A 21587-nucleotide genomic window follows, 5' to 3' on the forward strand; every position below is an offset into this window, starting at 1 on the left:
GTTATTGGGTGTGAAGATTGAATGTCAGTTCAGCATCAAGGAGCCACACACACGTACAGCAAGGAGGAACTCCCCACAACCCTCCCAGAGCAGCCAGGGAGGGCGTTGGATGTATCTGCAAGCAGGCAGCAGTGCCACGCTGCTTCCAGTGAAGTGAGACCATGTGAAACGATCGTCGAACCAGCAGGAAAGCTAACTACAGGCTTTAGCGAACAGGTTTCCCACTCTTTTCCTTGAGCTCTGTAAGGACCCACTTGCATTGGGTGTGATCCAAATTCCACCAAAGTCTGTGGAAAGTCTCCATTTGGCTCATGTAGATTTTTAACAATCCCTTGGCCATTAAAATGCAGAAGATTATGGATGTGTAGAATCCAAATAGTTCTGGCCCTCCTCAGAAAAATCTTTGCCCGCATTTCAGGCCCAATCCCTGAAGCATCCCTCCATTAGGAATGGACACAGGGGAATGATCCCCAGTGAAGGGGGGTCCTCAGTCCCACCTGACCCTCCTCTTCTTCCCAAGTAGGGTACCTTCAAAGCCACAGGCCCCTCTGGTGCAAGAATAGCCATAAATAGTTTGCATAGCCATCACAGTGGCTTCCTGATGAGATACCTCATCATGTTCTGTTCTGGATGCTATAAATACCAGGCTCATATTCACTGTGTCCGAAAAGAAGCATCCAGGCCCTCAGCCTCCATGATGGTTGGCAGAAGGAGGACCCAGAGCAGCAAAGTGAGCACGTGCCCACCTCTGTGTGGGCAACCAGAAAAACAATTGCAGGAGATGCAGAGGAAGAGGCGGCATCATAGTGGAGGCACCATCAGCAAAATGGCCATCACTTATGGTGATGACCATCGATTGATGGTGTAGAGCCCATGGAGGTGGATCCACCAGAAGATGAGGAGGAGTCAATGTAACGCCACTACATCATGCCAGGGCCCCCCTCCACCACACCTTCGATGCGGTGCCGTAGGAGCACCTGGCCAGCACCCTACTGTCGGCCCAGCCTTTGCACAAGGTGCTAGCTGGCAGGCCTGCCCTCTGCGCCTGGCTGGCCTGCAGGCTCAGTATTCCATCTCCCTAGCATCAACAATTATTTGTTGATGGCCGTGGGTTTTGTGAGCCCTTCCTTCCTGTCCCCCATCTCTTCCCCTACCCCCATCCCTTTTGAGGAGGTGCCATCTGCTCTGCTCTGAGTTGCAGGAAAAAGGATGGGGACAACATTGCTTCTGCCGGGCTGCTGCACTGGGAGTAGACCCTCAGAGGGCCACTGAGGTCCATGGGGCCTGGAGGCAGGGGCTCTTCAGCCCGAGGATGAGAAGGCTGAGCAACGGGAGGTTGAAGATGGACGCAGACCCTCTATGCAGCACACCAAGAATGGCAACAGAGCAAGAAGAGATGTCAGTGATATGTCTTGACCTGCAAACTTCTGCTTCTCCAGAAGTACTGACCTTCAGCATTAAGGCCCCTTCTAGCTGCTTCATTGGTTCTCATCAAGATTGGGCAATAAAACTTAATACAGTAAACCAACTTTGGCAACTGCATCTGACCTCCTCTCTCTCCTCCTGGTCTCCCCAGCCCAGGAAGGACACTGGCGCATGGGGCCCAGCCCCGGGCCATCGGGGTGGTGAGGGGCTGGGGCACACGAGGGCAGGCTGGGGGAGCTCCCTCTGCTTGTGAGGGCAGTGAGACCCTGGGGCAGGTGCCCGGAGAGGTTGTGAATGCCCCATCCACCTGTTGAAGGCCAGGTCAGCTGTCGTTTTGAGCAACCTGATCTAGTGAGAGATATCCCTGCCTATGGTGGGGGTTGGACTAGGTGATCTTTAAAGGTCCTTTCCAACCCAAGCCATTCTATGAGTCTATGAGACTGTGTGTAACCTGACAGGAAATCAGGGTCACAATTCAACTGCATTGAAGGATACCTTACATCCACTTTATATCACTGTATTTGAAGACAAGCTACAATTCAGAGTGGAAATGGAAGAGGATACATTCACTTATTTAATTTATACATACGCTATATTGTTATATGATATATATTTCACTATTTTACTAATGTAAGAAAAAGTTGGAGTAGTCAAATTTGTGTGTAGTGATGAGTTGAACAGCTGAAATATGTAAGCATAAAAATGCCTGGTTATTGGAATTGAAATGCCCAATTTATAGTTTGAATTTACCAGTGAAAATTTCACATGGCTTGTTGAGACCTATTGAACACGCGCTTGCCATTTTTACGTATGAAACACAGTGATTTGGAGCTTGTTTCTTTTTAAGCTGAGCAGTTTTCTGGCAGGATCTTGTCATGCTTTGCTTTAATTTCATATTGGATAAAGAGAGTGCCTACCAATCCATCACAGCTCTGCAGGGGCGTTTGGGGCGATTGTGGCTCGGCAGTGCCTTGCATCAGGGCACTGGTTTGGGTCTAGCCATCTGGATTGCACAGTCTTTTTCAGTTCTTGGTTTTATGTTGAGGTTAAAAATGTACTTAGCTCACATTTCTCTTCCTTCCTGCCTCGTACATGCACACACACCCCTGCCTTGTACATTTCTGGCTGATCTTGCCCAAAGAAGTGAGGAGATAACAGTCCTGCTTAGCAACTCCTCTACTCAATGGTCTGCCTTAGCATGCAGGCAGATTTTTTTCTCCTCAAAAACAAGCAAACCCACCCACACTTGAATTTTTCTTTCTGGCTATGTTATTTTTCAAACCATCAGGACAGAGATGAAGGATGGTTTGATTTCCCCCCCGCCCCAGCTTTGCAGTTGTCTAGCTTGCTGTATTATGTATTGAGTGAATATCCAGTATTTTCGCAACACCACTCCTATTTGGGACAGTTTATTTTCTTAAAATATCAAAGTCCTTTCAGTTCCTCACATGTTTCAGCTTCCACTGCTCTTTCCCCACAAGTTCAAAAGCCTTTCAGATCCTTCAGGAGCGTCACCCTTTGGCTGGGAAGAGCTCACAACCTTCTACATCCCCAGGGAACCTCCTTGCTGGGCAGGCCTCTCACACTGCAGCTCCCTCCTCTGTCTTTGGTCTTCTCTGACATCTTCCTGACTTCCTGCTGCAGAGTCGTGACCCTCCTCTCATCGCAGTAGCTTGTTTAATTGCATGCTTTCGTCATATGACCTATGCAGTATTTCATTCACTGGGGGAGATGAGCTCAACCTGGCACATCATTTAAGACAGGCTACAGATTGTCCCTTAAAGATCCCCTCTGAGCCATGATAATAACCCACTGGGCCCAGGGCAGACCGCAGGGCTGAGCAAGATCACCACAAAGTGAGGGGGAACTTGTGCTCAGGGTAATGCTGCCTTAAATCAGGGCAATACACTAGATGTTTATGAGAAACCAAGAAATCGTGTTGCCTGACTTCCATTTCTATAGCTGCAACAGTGCAGCGTCAATTCATACCCATGTCCTGCACCTCAAGTGCAATTTTGAGTTTTTCCTTCTTCCTTACGCTAAAAATGAGTTACCTTTCACTCCTCTCTCATTTCCATATTGCTGCTTTCCATTTAGTTTGAGCTGTGGTTGTCATTAAATATACATGCTAACAGTTTCCAAATAGAATTTATTTTCCATCTATGTTTCTAATCTCCCTGCTGGTTGTTAAGTGCTGCTTAGGTTTTGTCATCTTGGGAGGTGTCTATAAAATAAAATGCATTGTAACAACATACACCATTTTTCTTTCATTCGCTAGTCTTGTAAATTCTGTCCAATAAAGGCAACAAATTGGTCTGGTGAGAGCTGTAAGAGGGGTTTGCATTGCAGTATAAGTAATGAATAACAATTAAAAGGACTTACTTAGCTGTATTCATTTTAAAGTCTTTTTTCTTTTTTTTGTGGCTGCTAAATAATCGTTTGGTTTAGTACGCGCTCTTAACAGTGCCTGGAAAATCCTGGAAAGTCGTGACTGGTGACTTTCCTTCCTGGCTGCATCCAGAACGCCATGGAAGAGTTTTGCCCGTTGTCTGCCCTGGTGCATCGCCACCACCTGTTCTCCCACCCTCCCTACTCCTGCGCTTACTGAAAAAACGTTAATTAGGACCAGAAATGTGTAAGACCCCTGATAAACTAAAATTTGATTTCTTCTAGCATTTTAAATTTCAGTGGTTATATTCCACCTAGCAAGATGCATAGCATGGCTTTATTCCATGAGAAAACCCAAGGGAGGGTCCCAGATCCCCCGTGTGCAGCAGCAGTTGTGCGAGTGTGGGGGTTGCTGACGCCGGGGCTTTGGGAGCTGTGTGTGCCGAAGATGGCTTTGCAAAGGAGCTCGGTGCTTCCGGTTTTGCTTTAATCATGAGGTATCTCTAGGCTGCTTATCGCAGGAGTAAACTCGCTGCTTTGACTCATGGAGGGAAGCTAGTGTGTACCAGGTTAGAGGAGCTGGAAAAACCAGCGCAGGCTGAACCCTGTGTGGGACCAGCTTGCTGTCAGTCGAGTCACTGAATCCAGGCCAGATACCCACATGCTTCACTGCAAGTGAGGAGAGTATTGTACCTTTACCTAATTCTCTGTGTTTAATACTATTTTTTTCTGTCTTAACACAGAAGCCCTTTTTTTTTTTCATGGCATTAACAAACACCTTTTGTGGCTCTTATCTTCTCCCTGCCAGACTTAACTCACTGGCGGTTTTTTTGTGGCCAACTCCACCCTTTTCCACTTAGGGCACTGGTTGTTTGTATCTAAACTCCAGTCTTGAAACAGCCTGTTACGAAGCTGTATCAGCCATTTCAGCAAAGGTCGTCTCTCCGTGGGCAGCTGCGTTTACAGCACAGGAATTAAAATTTGCGTCTCTTCACTCTTGAGAGCAAAATACCAGTTAAGTTTTGAAACTTTTCTTCAGTGGTGGTGATTTGGCTTAGAGACTCTTTGTGGGTGCATTTATATGTAGATAAGTTGAATTAGACCCTTTTTAAAAATGGATTTAAGATACATAAACTCTGATCAAAAATGGACAGAAGTGAAAATGGGTGAAGGCATTTCTTGTATTATTCTGCAGCATTTAGGCTAACAGCAGTGCTGCTATTAAGTGTAGGGACTTTCCTGTAGACTGATCTATCAAACTGGACGATTTATTAGTCCTGATGTGAGCACGTGCTTTCTTCTCATAAAGGTTAGTGATAGCGTAGAGTATTTGCAGATGACCTGTACGCCATTGTTTTCTGTTTACAGGAAAAATTTTTTGCTTATTATTTCTACGTCTTTTGAGAGGATAAGGACTATGTGGAGAAATCAATGCTCAACAAACAAGAAACAGCATAGAAAGATAGTCAAAATACTTATGAGTCTGTATACTTCTTAACATCCTCAGAGTGCTGCCTACCAAGGTGAAGAGATTAATACTAAAATTTTCTAGCAACATTGTTGTTCTGTGCTATATATAGATGTGTATACATGTAAAATAGGTTATTCTGGTGAGTTGGTTATTCTAGTTTTTCTGCTTATGGTGACTGAAAAATACCAGTTGTCAACTGGTACATGCAAATGTTTCTTTCACTCTTAAAAGCTCCAATTTAAACTGTCAGCTCACACTTAGACTGTCCTTCTGAAAGAAAATGGAAGTAAGTGAGGAAGTGAGTCAGAACTGAGGCCCGTAACTTCACTCTTGAATTTCAGAGAGCCCTTGCAGGTCTAAGTTGGAAGACTTTTGCATCTAAGCTGCTTGAATTTATGATGTGTATTTGGATAGTGATTGCAAATATTTCTGGAGAAGTAATTTTATGATGCTAGAAAGACATTGACCTAATCATGCAACTAATGACTCTATCAAGAAAAGCTGTATCTGTTCTGCAGGCTGTAGTACCGTGTAAGGCTGTCTAAGCTGGCGTAAAGGAGCTGGCTGGAGTTTTAGAAACAGTGAGAAAGTTTAGAATCAGTGGAGTTCTAGAAGCAGTTTTAGGACCAGGCTGCCCTGTATATTTGTACTAGTGAGTTGCAGGGAAATTCATGTCTCAGTGCAAGGTAGTGGAGAGGCATCAAAAAGGTGGGTGAGATGGAAGCAGAGCAGCCAGGCACTGCCAGCTCAGGGCAGTCAGGTCAGCAGCTGGCAGGCTTGGCTCTGCAGGGGATGCTTTCATTCATGGTATAAATGCGAACCTATGTTTTCCTCTGGTGTAACTTAGTGTAGTTCAGCCCACTGCAGTTCTGAAGAGAGCAACCTCAGCTGGTAGTGTTGGAGGGGGGTTTGCAGCCTGCTGCATACCGAGGTCAGGCTATGTGCTTAGGTGGCTGGCTGCTGCCAGGTGACTAAAAGCTCTGTTTGGCATCCTCCTAGTTGTGCATCTTGTCTGAAATGTTGCTTTGCCGTCTTTCCAATAGCTGTCATGGGCCCAGTTTTCATACCGTGGGCTGTTTTATATGTAAACTTTCAGCAGGATGCCTGAAGTGCTGTGCCAGCACAAACAAGGGGGGACACCGGTGCTCAGCTGGGCAGGTGAGCTTGCTGAAGAGAGAAGGATGCATGTGCAAACAGGAAATGATTCTCAGCTACAGCGGGGTAGGTTATCCGGGCAGCAGCCTTGCTGTAGCACTGCTGCAGGCACATGCAGGTTGACCAAGTCCAGAAGTGGTGCAGCTGTGTTGACGGGGCAACAGTGGTGATGGGCAGCATAGGCAACCACAAGGTACGGTGCTTCTCGCCTCGGGACTCAGTACCCCACTGTAAAAAACCCACTGCTCTAGTCATCTTATGACTAAGGTGTTAGTGTTTTAAAACAAACAAACAAAAATCCCCACATGTACTCAAAGAGCTTTTTAAATCCTAAAGATGAAACTTTATTGAGCAATGCTGAGATTATGCTGAATAACATAATTTTTCAGACATCTGACAGTACACGTCTTCCTTTGTCAGCATTATCTTATTGAATACTACATCTGAAATTACTAGTGACCTTTCCACTTGAAAAATATCTGCTTTGTGCCAGAGCAGTGTGTTTGTCATCTTTTTGAAAAAATCTCTCTCAAGCATGACTTTTGCTTGGTCACTTGCAGGCAGTTCTCGGGTAATGCCATATATATGTTACAGTCTTATGAAAGCAAAACCAAACCGCTTGGACTGCAGGCTACAGTTAGGTTTTCAGGAGCAGATCCCAAAATCAGAGCCCTGTGGGGTAGTGCTTTTACAGAAATATGTGCTGTACAGTGAAAACTCCAATAAATAGCATTCACTTAATGGCTAATATTTAAGGTAAATTGTTGTCCAGAAGATGGTGATACCTTTCATATGAGCCCATCAGGAATTATCAGAAATGGAGGAAGGTTGTGTTAGCACATGTGGGGTGGTTATCTAAGGACATACAGATCCGAGTTTTAAAGGTCCGTAGCAGTGAACAAAAGGTATTGAAATATTGATAAATATGCATGGAGGAATGTGTGTGTCATGTGCATGACACACTGAAAGCTGCAGTCTGCTAGAAAACATTGTTCTGCATGGGCATGTGGATAAATTGCATACTTTATTTGTGCACTTCTTCCATATCCTCACCTCTGTTTTAAAGATCATCCCAAACCTCTATATTTGCTACTTGCCCTGGCTCTGACCTATATTCTGTTTTTTCTGAAATTATTTTTAAGGAAAGCTGCTTGCTCAGTTTAGCAAAATTATTGATGCAACACTAAATCATCATTTGTAGTAGCCTCAGCAAGTGTATAATACACTACTTTTAGCATCAGAGAGCAAAACTAAGCTCAGAAGAATGAAAATAGCGTGATCAGAAAGCAGAAGAATTAAAAATACGATAAGAAATAAACAAAAAAAAATTCTGTCAAAAATTGCCTGAAATATGTTACATGACCTTTTTTCAGCTATAGAAATAACATTACTCATACGGGTTTAAAAAAAAAAAAGTCTGAATATGACTAATAAGAGTTTATTCTGAATGCTTTTGCAGATCCTTTTTAATAGTCCTTGTTGAATTGAAGTGAGAGTGATTTAATATAATACAGATAACTGTTATTCTCCATCTCCTCCCAAGGAAATACTTCCATAAATTTCATGGATTCTGTCTTCCACATGGTCCCGGGGAGACTACAAATGTGTGGTTTCCTTATATACAGATCATAAACAAGAGAGAAAGAGCATTTCAGCCTTGCAGAGTGTGAAATGGCAGAGGTTTTTTGCAGGGGGCCTCTTTTAGGAATATTTGAGAAGTAATTTAATCTCTTGGAATAACAGATTTTGAAAATAAATGTTAGTATTGCTTGTTGTTGAAATATATTGGCCAGTCATTGTCTCTGCAATCTTAATAGATCACAGTAACAGAAGGAGAATGCCATAAAACTGTGGCCACATGGTGAACCATTAGCGGAGAAGCAAGCTGGCACTGGGATGGCTGGTGCCTGAAAGTCTGTTTTATGTGTTTCAGGGTTTGGGGGGCAGAGGGGCGGTAAGCCTTCTGTAATGTGAAGAATATGGTGTGCAAAGGGCCAAGGAACTACCTTCGTGGTTATTTTATACTTTATATGCTTTCAAGCATAGCACATAAAGGTTGGACCTTGGCTTCTTTTTCTACGCACCGTGAGCTGTTTGACCACCAAAATGTTTTCTTCTAGTTAGGTGAAAAATCCTTATGTCTTCTACAGGGGATTGTATAAATCACATGCATCTGAATTTCATTCAAAACCAATAGTGAGAGATGCTCAGATTCAGGTACTAACCAGCATCAAGGATTTAAACCGGCCTGTCATGGGTGATGCTGAGTTGTCTGTTTCCTGTTTTTTCAGACTGTGATTTTTTGTGTATCCCCCTTGTTACCCTGAGGTACGGCAGCACGTGCTAAAACACTCAGTGCTTCACTTGAATTTTCACAGAGAGTTGTGCTTTGAGTATATGAGAAGCTATGGTACTCTGCAAATGGAGCTGTGGGCCTCTCAAAATGAATGTCCTAAATTGGTGGCAGCATCTGACCTCAACCTCCTTGCTGCTGTTCCATGGAAATTATGACAGGGACCTGCTGCTCCTTAAAGGCGTGTTTCGGGGATTAGTAAGTTAATGCTTGTGAAGTACTTGGATTTACAGTAATTATCTGCCCAGAGAAAATTTTGTCAGATAAAGAGTAATTTTTATCTCGACAAAGTATGAGTAGTGTGCAAAAAAGGGCACCAGGCCATGTGCTGAGCCATAAGAAGAGGGGAAAATACTTAATTTCTTTTCTAGTGAGAACCAGCCACTGTGTGTCAGATGAGGCATGGGGACAAGACAACTGTGCTACGCTTGAAGATTATTATCTCTGTGTAAGAGGGGCAAAGAAATATCCTCTGCATGTCTGACTTCCACAGTCCAGGCTTGCGGCCACATTCGAGTTCCAGGCTGGGGATGGTGTTCGTTATTTTGTCAGTAAGGGTGGCAGCCACATTGCCTTTGGAGCACAGGGAGTCGTGATGATGGTGGCCATCCTCAGACCTGAATCAGGTTGAAGCGAGTGGGTTTCACACTCATCTGCTGATAGATGAAGGATGAAAGTCAGGGTGTTTTCTCCAACCACTTGCTGTTTTCCACAAATCCTTGTTTGCCTTTCTGGCAATTACCTCCCCGTAATTAACTCCCATTAGATTCCCTTATGGTTCCCAGTGCGGATCCCATACCTCCACTTCTCCCAGTCTCAGGTTCCTTTCCTCACTTGATTCCTTGTCTCTTATTTCCCCATCTGCTCCCTTCCCCTGCTGCATAGGTCTTGCCTACAGCAGTCACTAAAGGGAAAAATCTGACTTTGCCCGTATATCTTCAGGCTAGCAAGAGGTTGTTCAGCTGTTTGGGGGATGCAGTGTGCATAGTCTGGTCTGTCCAGAGAGATCAATGTAACAGATTGCTGCATAGTCAGTCCCCATGAATTTTTAGAGGCTTTACTTGTGAAAATCTGGCAAGTCTCAGGTACACACAATCTGACAAAATTACTCCAACTAAGAGAACAGGTGTTGAAAACTTAGAAATTACAGTGTAGTTATGGATATGGCCTCAGTTGTCCAACTGAGAGGCCATATCACATAGGGTCTTGAGGATGTTTTCTGGGGGTCTGGTAGTAGTATCTCTTCTAGAGTCAAAACTGTTGATGAACAGACTATGTCATGAGATTGGTGGATTTTACTCAACAAAGTGGGTATTTTGGAGGACTGAATTAAAAATCAGTGAAGAAATTTCATTTGCCGTACAGAACTATTTTCTTTTTCAATTGAGAGCAAGTACTCTGCTAAAGAAGGCAAACTGAAAGGAACAATTACATACTGGGAATAGCCTGGAGTTATAATAGGAGTCAGCTGTGTGGTAAAGACACCAAATGTCTTTCTGGAATGAACCAGCAGGAGCGTTTGCAATACACCTCAGCTCGTGTTGTATGCAGCTTTGCGTACTGCTCGTTCAGACAAAACCTGGAAGATGCTGCCAAGAAATAATGAGAAGGTTAGAAAATATAACCTCTAAGGAAAGTCTCAAGGAACAGAATTTACTTAGTTTACAAATGTCAAGACTGAAGTAGTCCTAGGACAGGCATTTGTTGTGGATAGTGGTTAATCTGTCTATCATCTAGAAGAAACATGCTCTGTCCACAGTCATAGTATATTAAATTTGATACTGTGAGAAACTTTTTCATGAGTTTATGTCTTGGAGTTGCGGACATTTTATACAGGCTAAGAGGGAATGGTTTTTTCCTTTGGGCGAAGGAAAGAAATAGAGAGGACATGACATCCCAGCATTCCTTCTAGTTTCTGCATGTCTGTGATACTGCTTGACCATAGATGACCCCCAGTTTTCCAGTTGTTTATAACTTTATCAAATTTGGATGGATTTTCAGAGGGATTACAGAATTAAAAAATACCTAGCACTAAAAGCAACACATCCTGATCAAATTTCAAGTACCTCTTCCAAAACATGGAGAACTCTTTCACTATTGATTTAGATGGTTTTTGTTATAATTTACAAAAAGATACATTTTATCTTGTCTTGTTCTGGGAAACAGTTAACCTTCAGTGACCAAACTCCTTCCTCCCGCCCCCTGGATTGCCAATACTTATACAAAGTTTAGGTCAGATGATTAAAGTTTGGCAAAGTTATAACAAGGTCTAAGGGGAAGTGTCATGTAACATTAATAAAAGGTGAAGCTACCAGCCCCACCTATAATAATCTTATTTCTATCAAAGACAGGTTTCCTTGATGATTCTCAAATGTTTTTACAGGCTTTTAGAGAAGATCTGGAATGCCTTATTCAAGAACAGATGAAGAAGGGCAATAACCCCACTGGACTGCTTGCATTACAGCAGATTGCTGAATACATTACAGCAAGCTCTTTTGCAGGTTTTTCCACTTCTTCACTCAGTAAGTGAATTATTCATACAATTACACTTTTTCTCTTCCTTTTTTATTATCACCAGGGCTTAGCAATGCTGGGATCTCCTCTTTCTTTGAATAAAAATTCTGTCAGAATTTGCTTCAGCTCTGAAGTAGTACAGATGGTGGCCTTAACTTTCATTTTTAGGCTTCTTTCTCTCAAATTCTTTGACTTGTATAAAGATATCCAAAATATTTGGAGTCCTCACACTCAGTTATTCTAAAATTTGCTGATGAAAGTTTAAGTGAGATAGCAAACAAAATACTGCCTCCCATTACTATTAGCAGTTTAAATTATTATCTAAAAAAGGAAGAATAGCCTGGCAAACTGAATTGTTACACAAACAGCCCCCACAGCCAAAACCAGCTTGTAGTATGCACTCTATTATAAAGATGTCGCTAGGATCTTTCAGTTAACACCCCAGTTCTTCTTTCCAAGTCGTGAAGCACTGAAATGTTAAAGTAGATGTAAGTTCTGTGGGTGGGCATCATAAGGGAGCTTACAAATCTGAAGTACAGTGGCAGCTGTCAGCATTCAGCATCTTTTGAGGATTGGTCCCAAAATGGCTCTTCAGAGTTCATTTAACAAAACAAGCAGAAGAGAACAGAAAACCCAAATAATCTTATCTCTGTGTCTCTGGCTGGTTAGCGGGACTGCAGGTCCAACTGCTGGCTCTGCTGCATTTGCCCAGGGACTTGGACAGGGCAACTAACCTCAAAGCGCATACTCTTTTTGTTGAAAACAAAATTACTTCCATCTCTTCTGGTCTTAACTGTCCACGTAAGCAAAGGCTGTCGCTCTCAAAGGGATATCATGCATTCACGCAGGGGGGGAAGTGTATGTTTGTGTAGTCACAAGTCAAAGAGATAAATTGATCTTTGTGCTTTGCTTGTTAAGAGGCGATCTCTTCTGTCTAGCAGTTTGAGAGCTCTTGCACTAATCCTAATTTCTTCATTAGGACTAAATTAAAGTGCTCAGACTGAGACGTCTCTTCAGATTAGTTATATTGGTATCAGAAATCCAGCAGGAATGTGTTCTGCTGTAATTCTGAAATTAACATGTAAAAATGCTTCATTAGTGGCAAATATCTTAAAGTGCACTTCAAGTCCTATATAGGAACTTGGGTAAGAAGAGAGCTCAAAATCTGATCAAACCCGTATTCTCCCTCTCTCAAGTTTGAAAAAGAGATGAAGACTTCAGTTCTGGGTATGGTTCCTACTGTCTTAGAGTAACAGAGGTTTCAGGAAAAACCTTAGAAATCCCAGCAGTGCAGTTCCAGTCTAATAATTGCTGGTACTGCTGTGCTAACAATTTAAATAAATTGCTTCGGGGCGATCATGGCATAGCTAGAAGTTATTTAATTGTCTGACTGGACATCATCTTTTTTTATCTGTTTTTCAGGCCATGGAATGATTACACCTATCAATGATCTACCTGGGATCGATACCTCTTCGTTTGTTAAGGGAGAAAAACTTACTCGTTGCAAGTTAGCCAGTTTATATAGACTGGCTGACTTGTTTGGGTGGGCACACTTGCCAAATGCCTATATCACTGTAAGTATTTTAGAGAATAAAAAATTTTATTTGCAATCTTACCTATTCATTCAATTAATTTTCCCCCTGAATAATATAAATTAAAAAATAGATCAGTAATCCATTTTCCTACTCCTTTGCAGGTAAGAGTGAGCAAAGAACATGACCATATTCTGATCATTCCAAGAGGTCTCTCCTTTTCTGAAGCTTCAGCTTCTAATTTGGTACGTCATTCACCTGCTGTAATAACCAGCAAGGCTCAACCCTGTTTTCCAAAAGTGTTTTGTGGCTGCTGAAATGGACTTCTAAACTACAATCATGCTGTTATTTGTTTTTTAATGTTTACCCACCAGGTGAAAAGCTGATTAACTGTTTAGGTACTAGCAACCTTTGTCCTCAGCATTTCTTTTTGGGTTTAGCTTTGCTCTCTGTTGCTTTGTCTTCAGCTTCGATGTGCAACAGCAAAGTTTTGTTTTCCTGTCTGATGAAGCTCATCAAATAGCCTCAGTGTAACAACAACCTTTTATAACCCGACAATATGGTAATACATATGAAACAGCTCTGTAGGAGTAGTGTTAGTAGAATCAGCTCTTATCTTTATAAGTGGAGACATAAAGTTAAATAATCTTCCCCAGGCCCAACAAAGGAGCTGGGTGAAGTGACAGATTGGCATTTAGGCAATGGTAGCTGCTAAATCACACATCTTTTGGTGCAGAACCTGCCATATGTTCTTCATGTTGGTACGTATCCGGAAAGAAACTGCCTCCAGTTGGAAGGGGTAGCAGACTGAGACTGATAGCATTATACCAGCAAACACAACCAAAATACAAACATGAGAACAAGACCTGATATGACCCAGCTGTTGTTTTCTGTTGATCCTGGGATTATTATTTTAATGTTCCCACTAAATTGAAAATTCCCTATGCATTTAATTTTCTTACTGGAAATTTCTACAGAGGCTGAATTTTCTTCATATTTAAAATGTACGAAATGCTAAAGAAATTAATTTTTGAAAGTCAGAAACAAAGAAAGGTCAGCTAGACCAAAGAGGACAATTATATGTTGTAGCAGGGTCTTATCTTTACTTCTTCCATGGCTGGACTTCCAACAACTATCAAGGGCTTGGACAGCAGGATGATTTATTGACACACAGATTCATGGCCGCTCTCCTACTTTTATTCATGCTCTGAGCCCTAGATATGTGGGGGGAAATTTCATACCAAGTAAGAACGGGAGGGTACTCTGTAGGTAATGGTAGTTGCCGCAAACATTTTGAATATTGTTCCTTTGTTTGACTTTTCCAGGTTAAAGTAAACATCCTAGGAGATGTCGTTGACCAGGGAAGTACAACTCTAAGTATCGACAGAGCAGGATTCAGTCCACATGTGGCCATCTACTCCACACGCCCTGATGTCAGATGTGTGATACACATACATACCCCTGCAACAGCAGCTGTAAGTCTTCTTTCTAGTATAAAGAGGTTTACCTTATAAACTTAGAGAACGTTTTTGAATCTGAATCACTGTTTATGGCAGTTTTATTTTTGTTTTTAACATCAACTCTACACTGGTAAAAAAAAGGTGTGAGGTTATCAAATCAGCAGAGAAAAAGGGCTGGGCCACTGCAGCGAAACAGATAGGAATAAACTGATGCTCAAATATTATTAAACTCAGGTTGAGAAAAGTGTAAAGTACTTAGTTGACACAGGCCTCATCTGTAGCATCTCACACCGTATAACGTCCTGCATACATCATCATTTGCATTGCGCAACTCCATTTTTAAGTGGCTTTAGTTTGGATCTACCTCACTATTAAAAAGTCACAGTTAACATACAAGTTTAAAATGATCTGTATAACAATGATAAAAATGTAAGGAGACTTGAAAGGGCTGGTTTGATATAAATAGATAAATTCATGTTATTTTATATATAAATGCATATATATGCATTCCTTGACCACAGACAAAAAAAGGAATGGATAATTTCTTTTATACTAGCTTTTTGAAGTTATAAATGTGGGAAAGACAGGAAAAACATTAAGTAGGTTTATGCTGAGAATTAAACATGGATAAAATTCACAAAAATTAACTTATTTGAGATGATTTGTCTTTTCCTATAAGGAATCTTTCCCTAGGCTGGGTAGCAGCAGCTCTGTCGCCCTATTGCAAATTAAATTGGGGCAGGGCGGGTGGGGAGGTATTGTTTCTGAGCTTTCACTATAAAGTACATTCTGTGAAGGCTTGGATGGTTGACATGGGGTTTAAGAGTTTCATTTTTTCCTAATTATCAATACTTCATTTTCTCAAAACAGGTTTCATCTATGAAGTGTGGCATCCTCCCCATATCACAAGAGGCCCTAATCCTGGGAGATGTTGCTTATTACAACTACCAGGGATCTCTTGATGAACAGGAAGAGAGAATTCAGCTTCAGAAAGTTCTTGGACCCAGTTGCAAGGTATTCAACCTCATTCACGCTCATCATAAACAATTTTCATGTACTGTGCCAGTTTCTACCATTTAACATTAGTGTCTTCATTTACTAGGTATTAGTCTTGAGAAACCATGGTGTGGTGGCACTAGGAGAGACACTGGAAGAAGCATTCCACTATATTTTCAATGTGCAACTGGCCTGTGAAACACAGGTGAGAAAGAATTTATCTGTATTTAAATTCGAACACTTAATGCTGCTGAGTTATAGATTACATCCCAGATGGGAAGATCTCTAATATTACAAAATATTTGGGGTTGTCAAATCCAGTAATTATATGCCAGGTCAAAACCAGAGAAACTGGAATAATCAGGAGAACATAGGAGGAACAGCACAAATGCTCTATCACTCTTTCTAGAAAGAGTATCGGTGGTGTTAAGCTCTGAAGGGTACAGGTTTTGTTCCATGCTGTGGAGAGTGAGCTTCAGGCAGGGAATCTGTCGGATAATAGATTTGGTGGCATTCTTGCATGTGGAAGCGAATTAAGATCTCAAAGCTGAATGTTGTGACAATGAAAGAAGCTTCTCCCTATGATCACAAAGATTAGTAAAACCAAAATAAACAAAAGGTCTTTGGAGCAATGGTAGAGGGTAGCCTATTTAAAAATAACTTGAGTCCCAAAATTACTTGTTTCCATTTTGTCTAACTTTAACTACCTAGTTAGGTGTCTAGGTATTATCTATAACCTGTGGAGAGAGACCACTGAAAGTGTCCTTACCTTCCATAACTCTTAAGTCCATCCCCAGAAACTTCCTCACTTTGCTCTTACTTGTTCTCCAGTGATCCCATCCTCCCAAGCAGGCGTTTGGAGGTGCAAATGGCAGTCTCTGCTCCTTTCCTTTCCTCCCTTGCCCTGCCATTCATTTTGAAACGGATATAAAAATGAAAAATTTTTAGTCTTGTGATGCAGAAAGACCTTTTTAAGGTACTCTAAAAGCTAGCGTTTGGGTCTACTCCTTTTAAAATGCAATTATTGGCAGATATTACTATCCTTTCTATAAGAATCACATGCTAGATATTTTAATACATTTTTACACAGTAGAAAACTAGCCTGAGAAATAACTGCAGCATGTGTTTAAGTACATTTCTCCCGTGATTTCAGAAGAGCAGAGAATTCAAAAGCTTTTCCACAAATTAAATACATTCATTGATGTCTCTAGGTTCATGCATTAGCCGGAGCAGGTGGGATAGACAATCTCCTACTACTGGATCTGCAGAAGTTCAAGCCTTCAACGCACGCTGTGGCAGCAGCTGGAGGAGGTGGAGTTAATATGGCTTCACAACAAAAATGGAAAGTTGGGGAGCAAGAATTTGAAGCGCTCATGCGCATGCTGGACAACCTGGTGAGAGCACGTTGATGGTGTTGCCCATATAGTCTCTGTAAGCTTTTGAGTGTAAGGTTAGCTTCTATAAAGCAAACCATTTTTCTGGTTTCTTCGTGAGTTTGAAAATGAATCCAGAGTAACATTTATTGTATATGAAATCTCTTCTGCCTGGTTTAGTTTTTTCTGTGTCACTGCATCTGACAGTAGTATTCTGTCTTGATAAGAATTTATAATGTCTTGAACTTAAATTTTGTCCAACCCATCTCAGAAACATATTTTCTTTTTATAGTAGCTTAATAGTAAAAATATATTTTAATCATCACCTAGTAAATAGACATGGCAGATTCCCCCTGTATTTTGTTATTAACTCTAATATTAGGAGATAAGATAATTTATTATTTGTTTGAACTGTCCATTTCACTGCAGTATGAATTCTGGAACAGCCTTTAATATATAGATAGAGTGAGGAACGGGGGAGTGTCATGAACTAGGATGTGCCATTGTGGAGGATGAATGAGTGTCCTCATGAAAGCTACCTAGGTCATAGCCTGAGCAAGGGGGTCATTTGGTGGCCACGCATTCACAAAGGTGGGAGGAAGGTGAAGTGTGCATGGGGACCTGTCCAGCTGGTACTGTACTGTATTTTAAATGAGTCTCTTGAATGTTAATAGTATGAACTAATGATGGACGATACCACTAGCCTGTTCACCGAAGAGCTCAGTGAACGTGTTTAATGCTTATAGGGCAGCACAAAACTTCCATGACTTCTTTGGATACTTTTTTCTGATTTTTATTTTTTATTGTTTTTAATTTTTTAATCAGTTTTTTCTTTTTTTTCCTCCTTCATAGGGATACAGAACTGGCTATGCCTATAGGCAACCATTAGTCAGAGAAAAACCCAGACATAAGAGTGATGTTGAGATCCCAGCCACTGTGACTGCCTTTTCCTTTGAAGATGATACAGTCCCGCTTTCCCCCCTGAAATTCCTAGCGCAGAGGCAACAGAGAGAAAAGACAAGATGGCTGAACTCTCCAAACACATACTTGAAAGTTAATGTGCCTGAGGAGTCCTGGAACGGAGAAACCAGTCCCAGGACTAAGATCACGGTAGGTACATATTTTAGGCAGTTGCTTAGTTTTTGTACTACTTGAGAGAAAGTAAATTACCCACAGTTTGTATGAGGAAATCTTTAACAGGATGAGCAAATAAATTTATCAAGCAAATAAAAATAACCTTTGAGGAGACCCAATGTCATTAGTACTGAGGGCCCCTCTGTTTGGGAAAGAGGGGTTTAACTGTTTGGAAGAGTTAACAGTTTATGATAAAATTTAACAATTATTTCCCTTTTGTTACTAGCTCTTCTGATTCCTGAAGTAAAAAACAGATTTTCTACCTTATCTTTTTGTGCTATTAATTATCCACCAAACACAGTAAGGTTTTAAATCACCCATGGGTTGTTCTCTTCTCTACACAAGGGAGAGACAAACTCTAATTCATCTCTAACTGCCCCTTTCCTGTTTGTGAGCCTACTGAAAACAGACTTCGAAGAGTCTGTTCATGCCACTGCTTTTAACGGTGATCAAGATTTTTCCTCCCCCTTCAGCTCACCAAGATGCTTCCACAGTGCTTCCAGCTGGGAGAGAGGTGGCTCTCGTGGGACTGCTAAGCGTGTTATTTGCCTCAGGCTACTCCCAGCTGCATAGCACAACTCTAAAAGCATCAGCTCCTCCTGCTGGCAGGCTAGCGAGTTTCTAAACTTCGGGAGAAACAGACTCAGCAACTGATTTAAAACCCTGCTTACAATGTAAAAAAGCTACTGTCAAAATGTGCGGTTAGCAGAGGTTGAAGCTAATTGCATGAACAAGGCCTCTGGAGCTGGTGGATCTCTGTGCCAGTTACTAGGAGGCGTGATCCTTTCGAAATGTGACCTCGTCAGCACACAGTTACTGCTGCATTTTTGAGGAAAGTATTTCAGTGTTTACAAAAGTAATGTTGTGATACATGTTCAAGGCAACTTAAATCCTCTTGGGCAAATACACGGACCTGTAAAGAGTTGGGATTATATTGTGGGTGTCATGTGGAATTGGGTATAAAGTCAGACTGTCCTTTCTTTATATCCCTTTTTTTAAAAGTCAGACAACACTGAGAATTATTCCTCCCCGTCGTGCTGGGTTTATAGCTTCTTTTTCTGTTTTTTCTTTAAGTGGATGAAAGCTGATGACTCCTCCAAGACTAGTGGAGGAACGCCGATCAAAATTGAAGATCCAAACCAATTTGTTCCTCTAAACACAAACCCAAGTGAAGTGTTGGAAAAGAGAAATAAGGTATAAGTGTAATGAAACAAAAACTGTAACATTTCAAAATAAAATTGTATGTTCCACTACTGATTCAACAGAGCAGTAAAATCAGCAAAATAACATTTTTCAAATGTTCTGATTTTACTCTGTTTCTTACATTACTTTTTTTGGCATGTGTTTAAATGTATGATCTACAAGAAGTCTGTAGATACATATTCAAGATATATATATAAATTTTGAATGCAATAGTTTGATGAAGGATGAGTATTACCTCTGGAAATGATAGATTGGAAATGTAGTCCCTGCTATTTAGCTTTATATTTAGTGGATAATTAGGTGTCAACGTGAACGAAATTGCTGTGCATCTTCTACAGCATGATTCAATCTCAGACTGTAATCTCGCTCTGTTCTGTATTAACTCTCCTAGGATTTATTAAGCTGGAGTTTCTATGGTCCAGTCCGCTTCTTAATGGCAGGAAAAAAAGAAAATGAGAGATTATTGTTGGACCTCTCTTTAAACACAAATATCTCACTGCTTTTCCCTTCCAGCACATAAGACGCTGCCTGTCAGACCGACCAAATACTCCACCCTAGACATAACTATATTAACAGATATTCAGGACACTTTCCATTTGATTACATATTTTTTGTCTGTCTTGGAAAGCACCATATCAGTATCCGTGGGGACTGAACTGGAGTCAGAAGGAGCAACTCCCTTCCTTAGATATTTATATCTGATCTGTCAGTCTCTTAAGCACTGACAACATGAAACTAGGGCTGTTGGTTTGGGGAAAATAATGAGCTATTCATGGAAGGAAAAACTTTACCAGCCTTTGTGACCACAGAGATCTCTCCAATAGCTTAACATATGTCATTTATGGGATGAGGAGAACAGGTTCAGAGACACACTGTTCCTTGGAGCTTATTTCTAAATACTGGCTTGCATGAAGTGCAGGAGCTGGGACTAGGATGGGTATTCAGGAGTACTTGAAGGGCTAAACAACATTTGCAGTTCATTTAGAGATGGGAGAGATCTTAAGTTCTAGGTACGGCAGCAAACAGCTTGATCCTTCAGCCATTCACTGGTGCCTGTCTTACTGGCTTTGCAAAGCTGGTGGGCATAGGATTTGTTGAAGAGGAATAATCTGTTTCTAATCCAGTTTATTTTCTCTGTACAGATAAGGGAGCAAAACCGATATGACCTAAAGACAGCAGGACCTCAGTCTCAGCTGCTCGCTGGGATTGTTGTGGATAAAAAGCCGAGTCCAGTGAGTAGGACATAATTGATTTACAAATATTTGGGTTATTTGGCTGCCTGTCTTTCAAACATCAGTTTGGGACATTTTCTTTCTAAATGCTTTGTTAGAATGGATTATTTTAATGCCAGATTTTGGGTGTGTAATACATCTTATTCATGTTTCATTACAGAGGTTTAAAATGTTAGTTTCAAATGGAGATATGCCTGCCATTAAAATTAACGAAGTAGGACCTCTCTCTAAGACCATTTAAGCTAAAGAGTTATGAACTTTGCAATGCATAGTGCCAAAAATAATCTTTTCATCAGTCAGTGGAACCGCTGCTAAAGGAAATGATTAAGGCCCAGAAATAACTGAGTTTAAAAGGTGGGATGGGACTGTGTAGAAGGCAGCTTTCGTTAGGAACGGGATTCTTATTGGGAGAAAGGGTTTCCGGTTTCTTGCCTCTCTGCACTAATATTTTCTTGAATAGAATATATTTACTTCCAAGCAGTAGAGATATCCCTAATAAGGTTATATAACAAACCGTGATGAATTATAATTGGAATTCTGTAGTTCTAAGAGTTTCCAACCCTCCACGGGTTAGTACATCTATTGCCTCATTTTTGTTTCTAATATTCTTTAGAAGTAACACTGAGTTTGCTTATTTATTTCAGGCAAAACCAATTGATTTCCCAAATGAGTTTTCTTTCAACGTGAGAATAAATTTAATTTTGCTATTGTAAGATTAATCTCAGAAGAGGTCTTCCAGTTAGATTCCTAAACTGGAGCATGAGTACATGAGTACAGTTACTTTCCTACAAAAAATTTCCTAGAACTTGGGGTGTTTACAGAAAATATGGGGAACCTTATCTTTAAATTCCTGTTGTCAAAGGATTTTCACTTCTCTGAGGAGAGTATATTAGTACTTGAGGTGTAACCTGTTGAGGCAGGTCTCTACTCTGAAGCTGTCCACCTTGATACAAAAAAAACCCAACCCTCAAATAATGATTATGCTGCTGCAAAAGGATGGTGATTCACAGCTCAGTAGTCGGTGTTCCTTATTACGTGAGTGTCATGGTTTAACCCCATACGGCAGCTAAGCCCCACGCAGCCGCTCGCTCACTGCCTGCCAGTGGGACGGGGAGAGAATCTGAAGGGTAAAAGTGATAAAATTCCTGGGTTGAGATAAAGACAGTTTAACAGGTAAAGCAAAAGCCATGTGTGCAAGCAAAGCAAACCAAGGAATTCATTCACTCCTTCCCATGGGCAGGCAGGAGTTCAGCCATCCCCAGGACAGCAGGGCTCCATCACGCGTAATGGTTTCTTGGAAAGACAAATGCCCTCACTCTGAATTAAACATGTACATCTTGCTTGCTTGCTT

General features: G+C 41.3%; 1 protein-coding gene across 4 annotated transcripts in view; it reads left to right on the forward strand.

The window, feature by feature from the left end:
* ADD3 (adducin 3) overlaps positions 1-21587 on the forward strand; it is a 103356-nt gene that overhangs the window by 77489 nt on the left and 4280 nt on the right. For 3 of the 4 annotated variants that reach the window (XM_075108316.1, XM_075108318.1, XM_075108317.1), the window contains 10 exons: positions 11176-11314; positions 12729-12880; positions 13003-13083; positions 14164-14313; positions 15169-15312; positions 15401-15499; positions 16506-16688; positions 17520-17777; positions 18876-18995; positions 20147-20236. In XM_075108316.1, the coding sequence (XP_074964417.1) occupies positions 11176-11314; positions 12729-12880; positions 13003-13083; positions 14164-14313; positions 15169-15312; positions 15401-15499; positions 16506-16688; positions 17520-17777; positions 18876-18995; positions 20147-20236 (1416 nt within the window). Of the gene's footprint in view, positions 1-4700; positions 4828-11175; positions 11315-12728; positions 12881-13002; positions 13084-14163; positions 14314-15168; positions 15313-15400; positions 15500-16505; positions 16689-17519; positions 17778-18875; positions 18996-20146; positions 20237-21587 lie in introns of those variants that run through there. The other variant, XM_075108320.1, reaches the window with a different exon arrangement.

The sequence above is a fragment of the Phalacrocorax aristotelis genome, chromosome 12, assembly GCF_949628215.1.
Source record: "Phalacrocorax aristotelis chromosome 12, bGulAri2.1, whole genome shotgun sequence".
NCBI classification, from domain to species: Eukaryota; Metazoa; Chordata; class Aves; order Suliformes; family Phalacrocoracidae; genus Phalacrocorax; species Phalacrocorax aristotelis.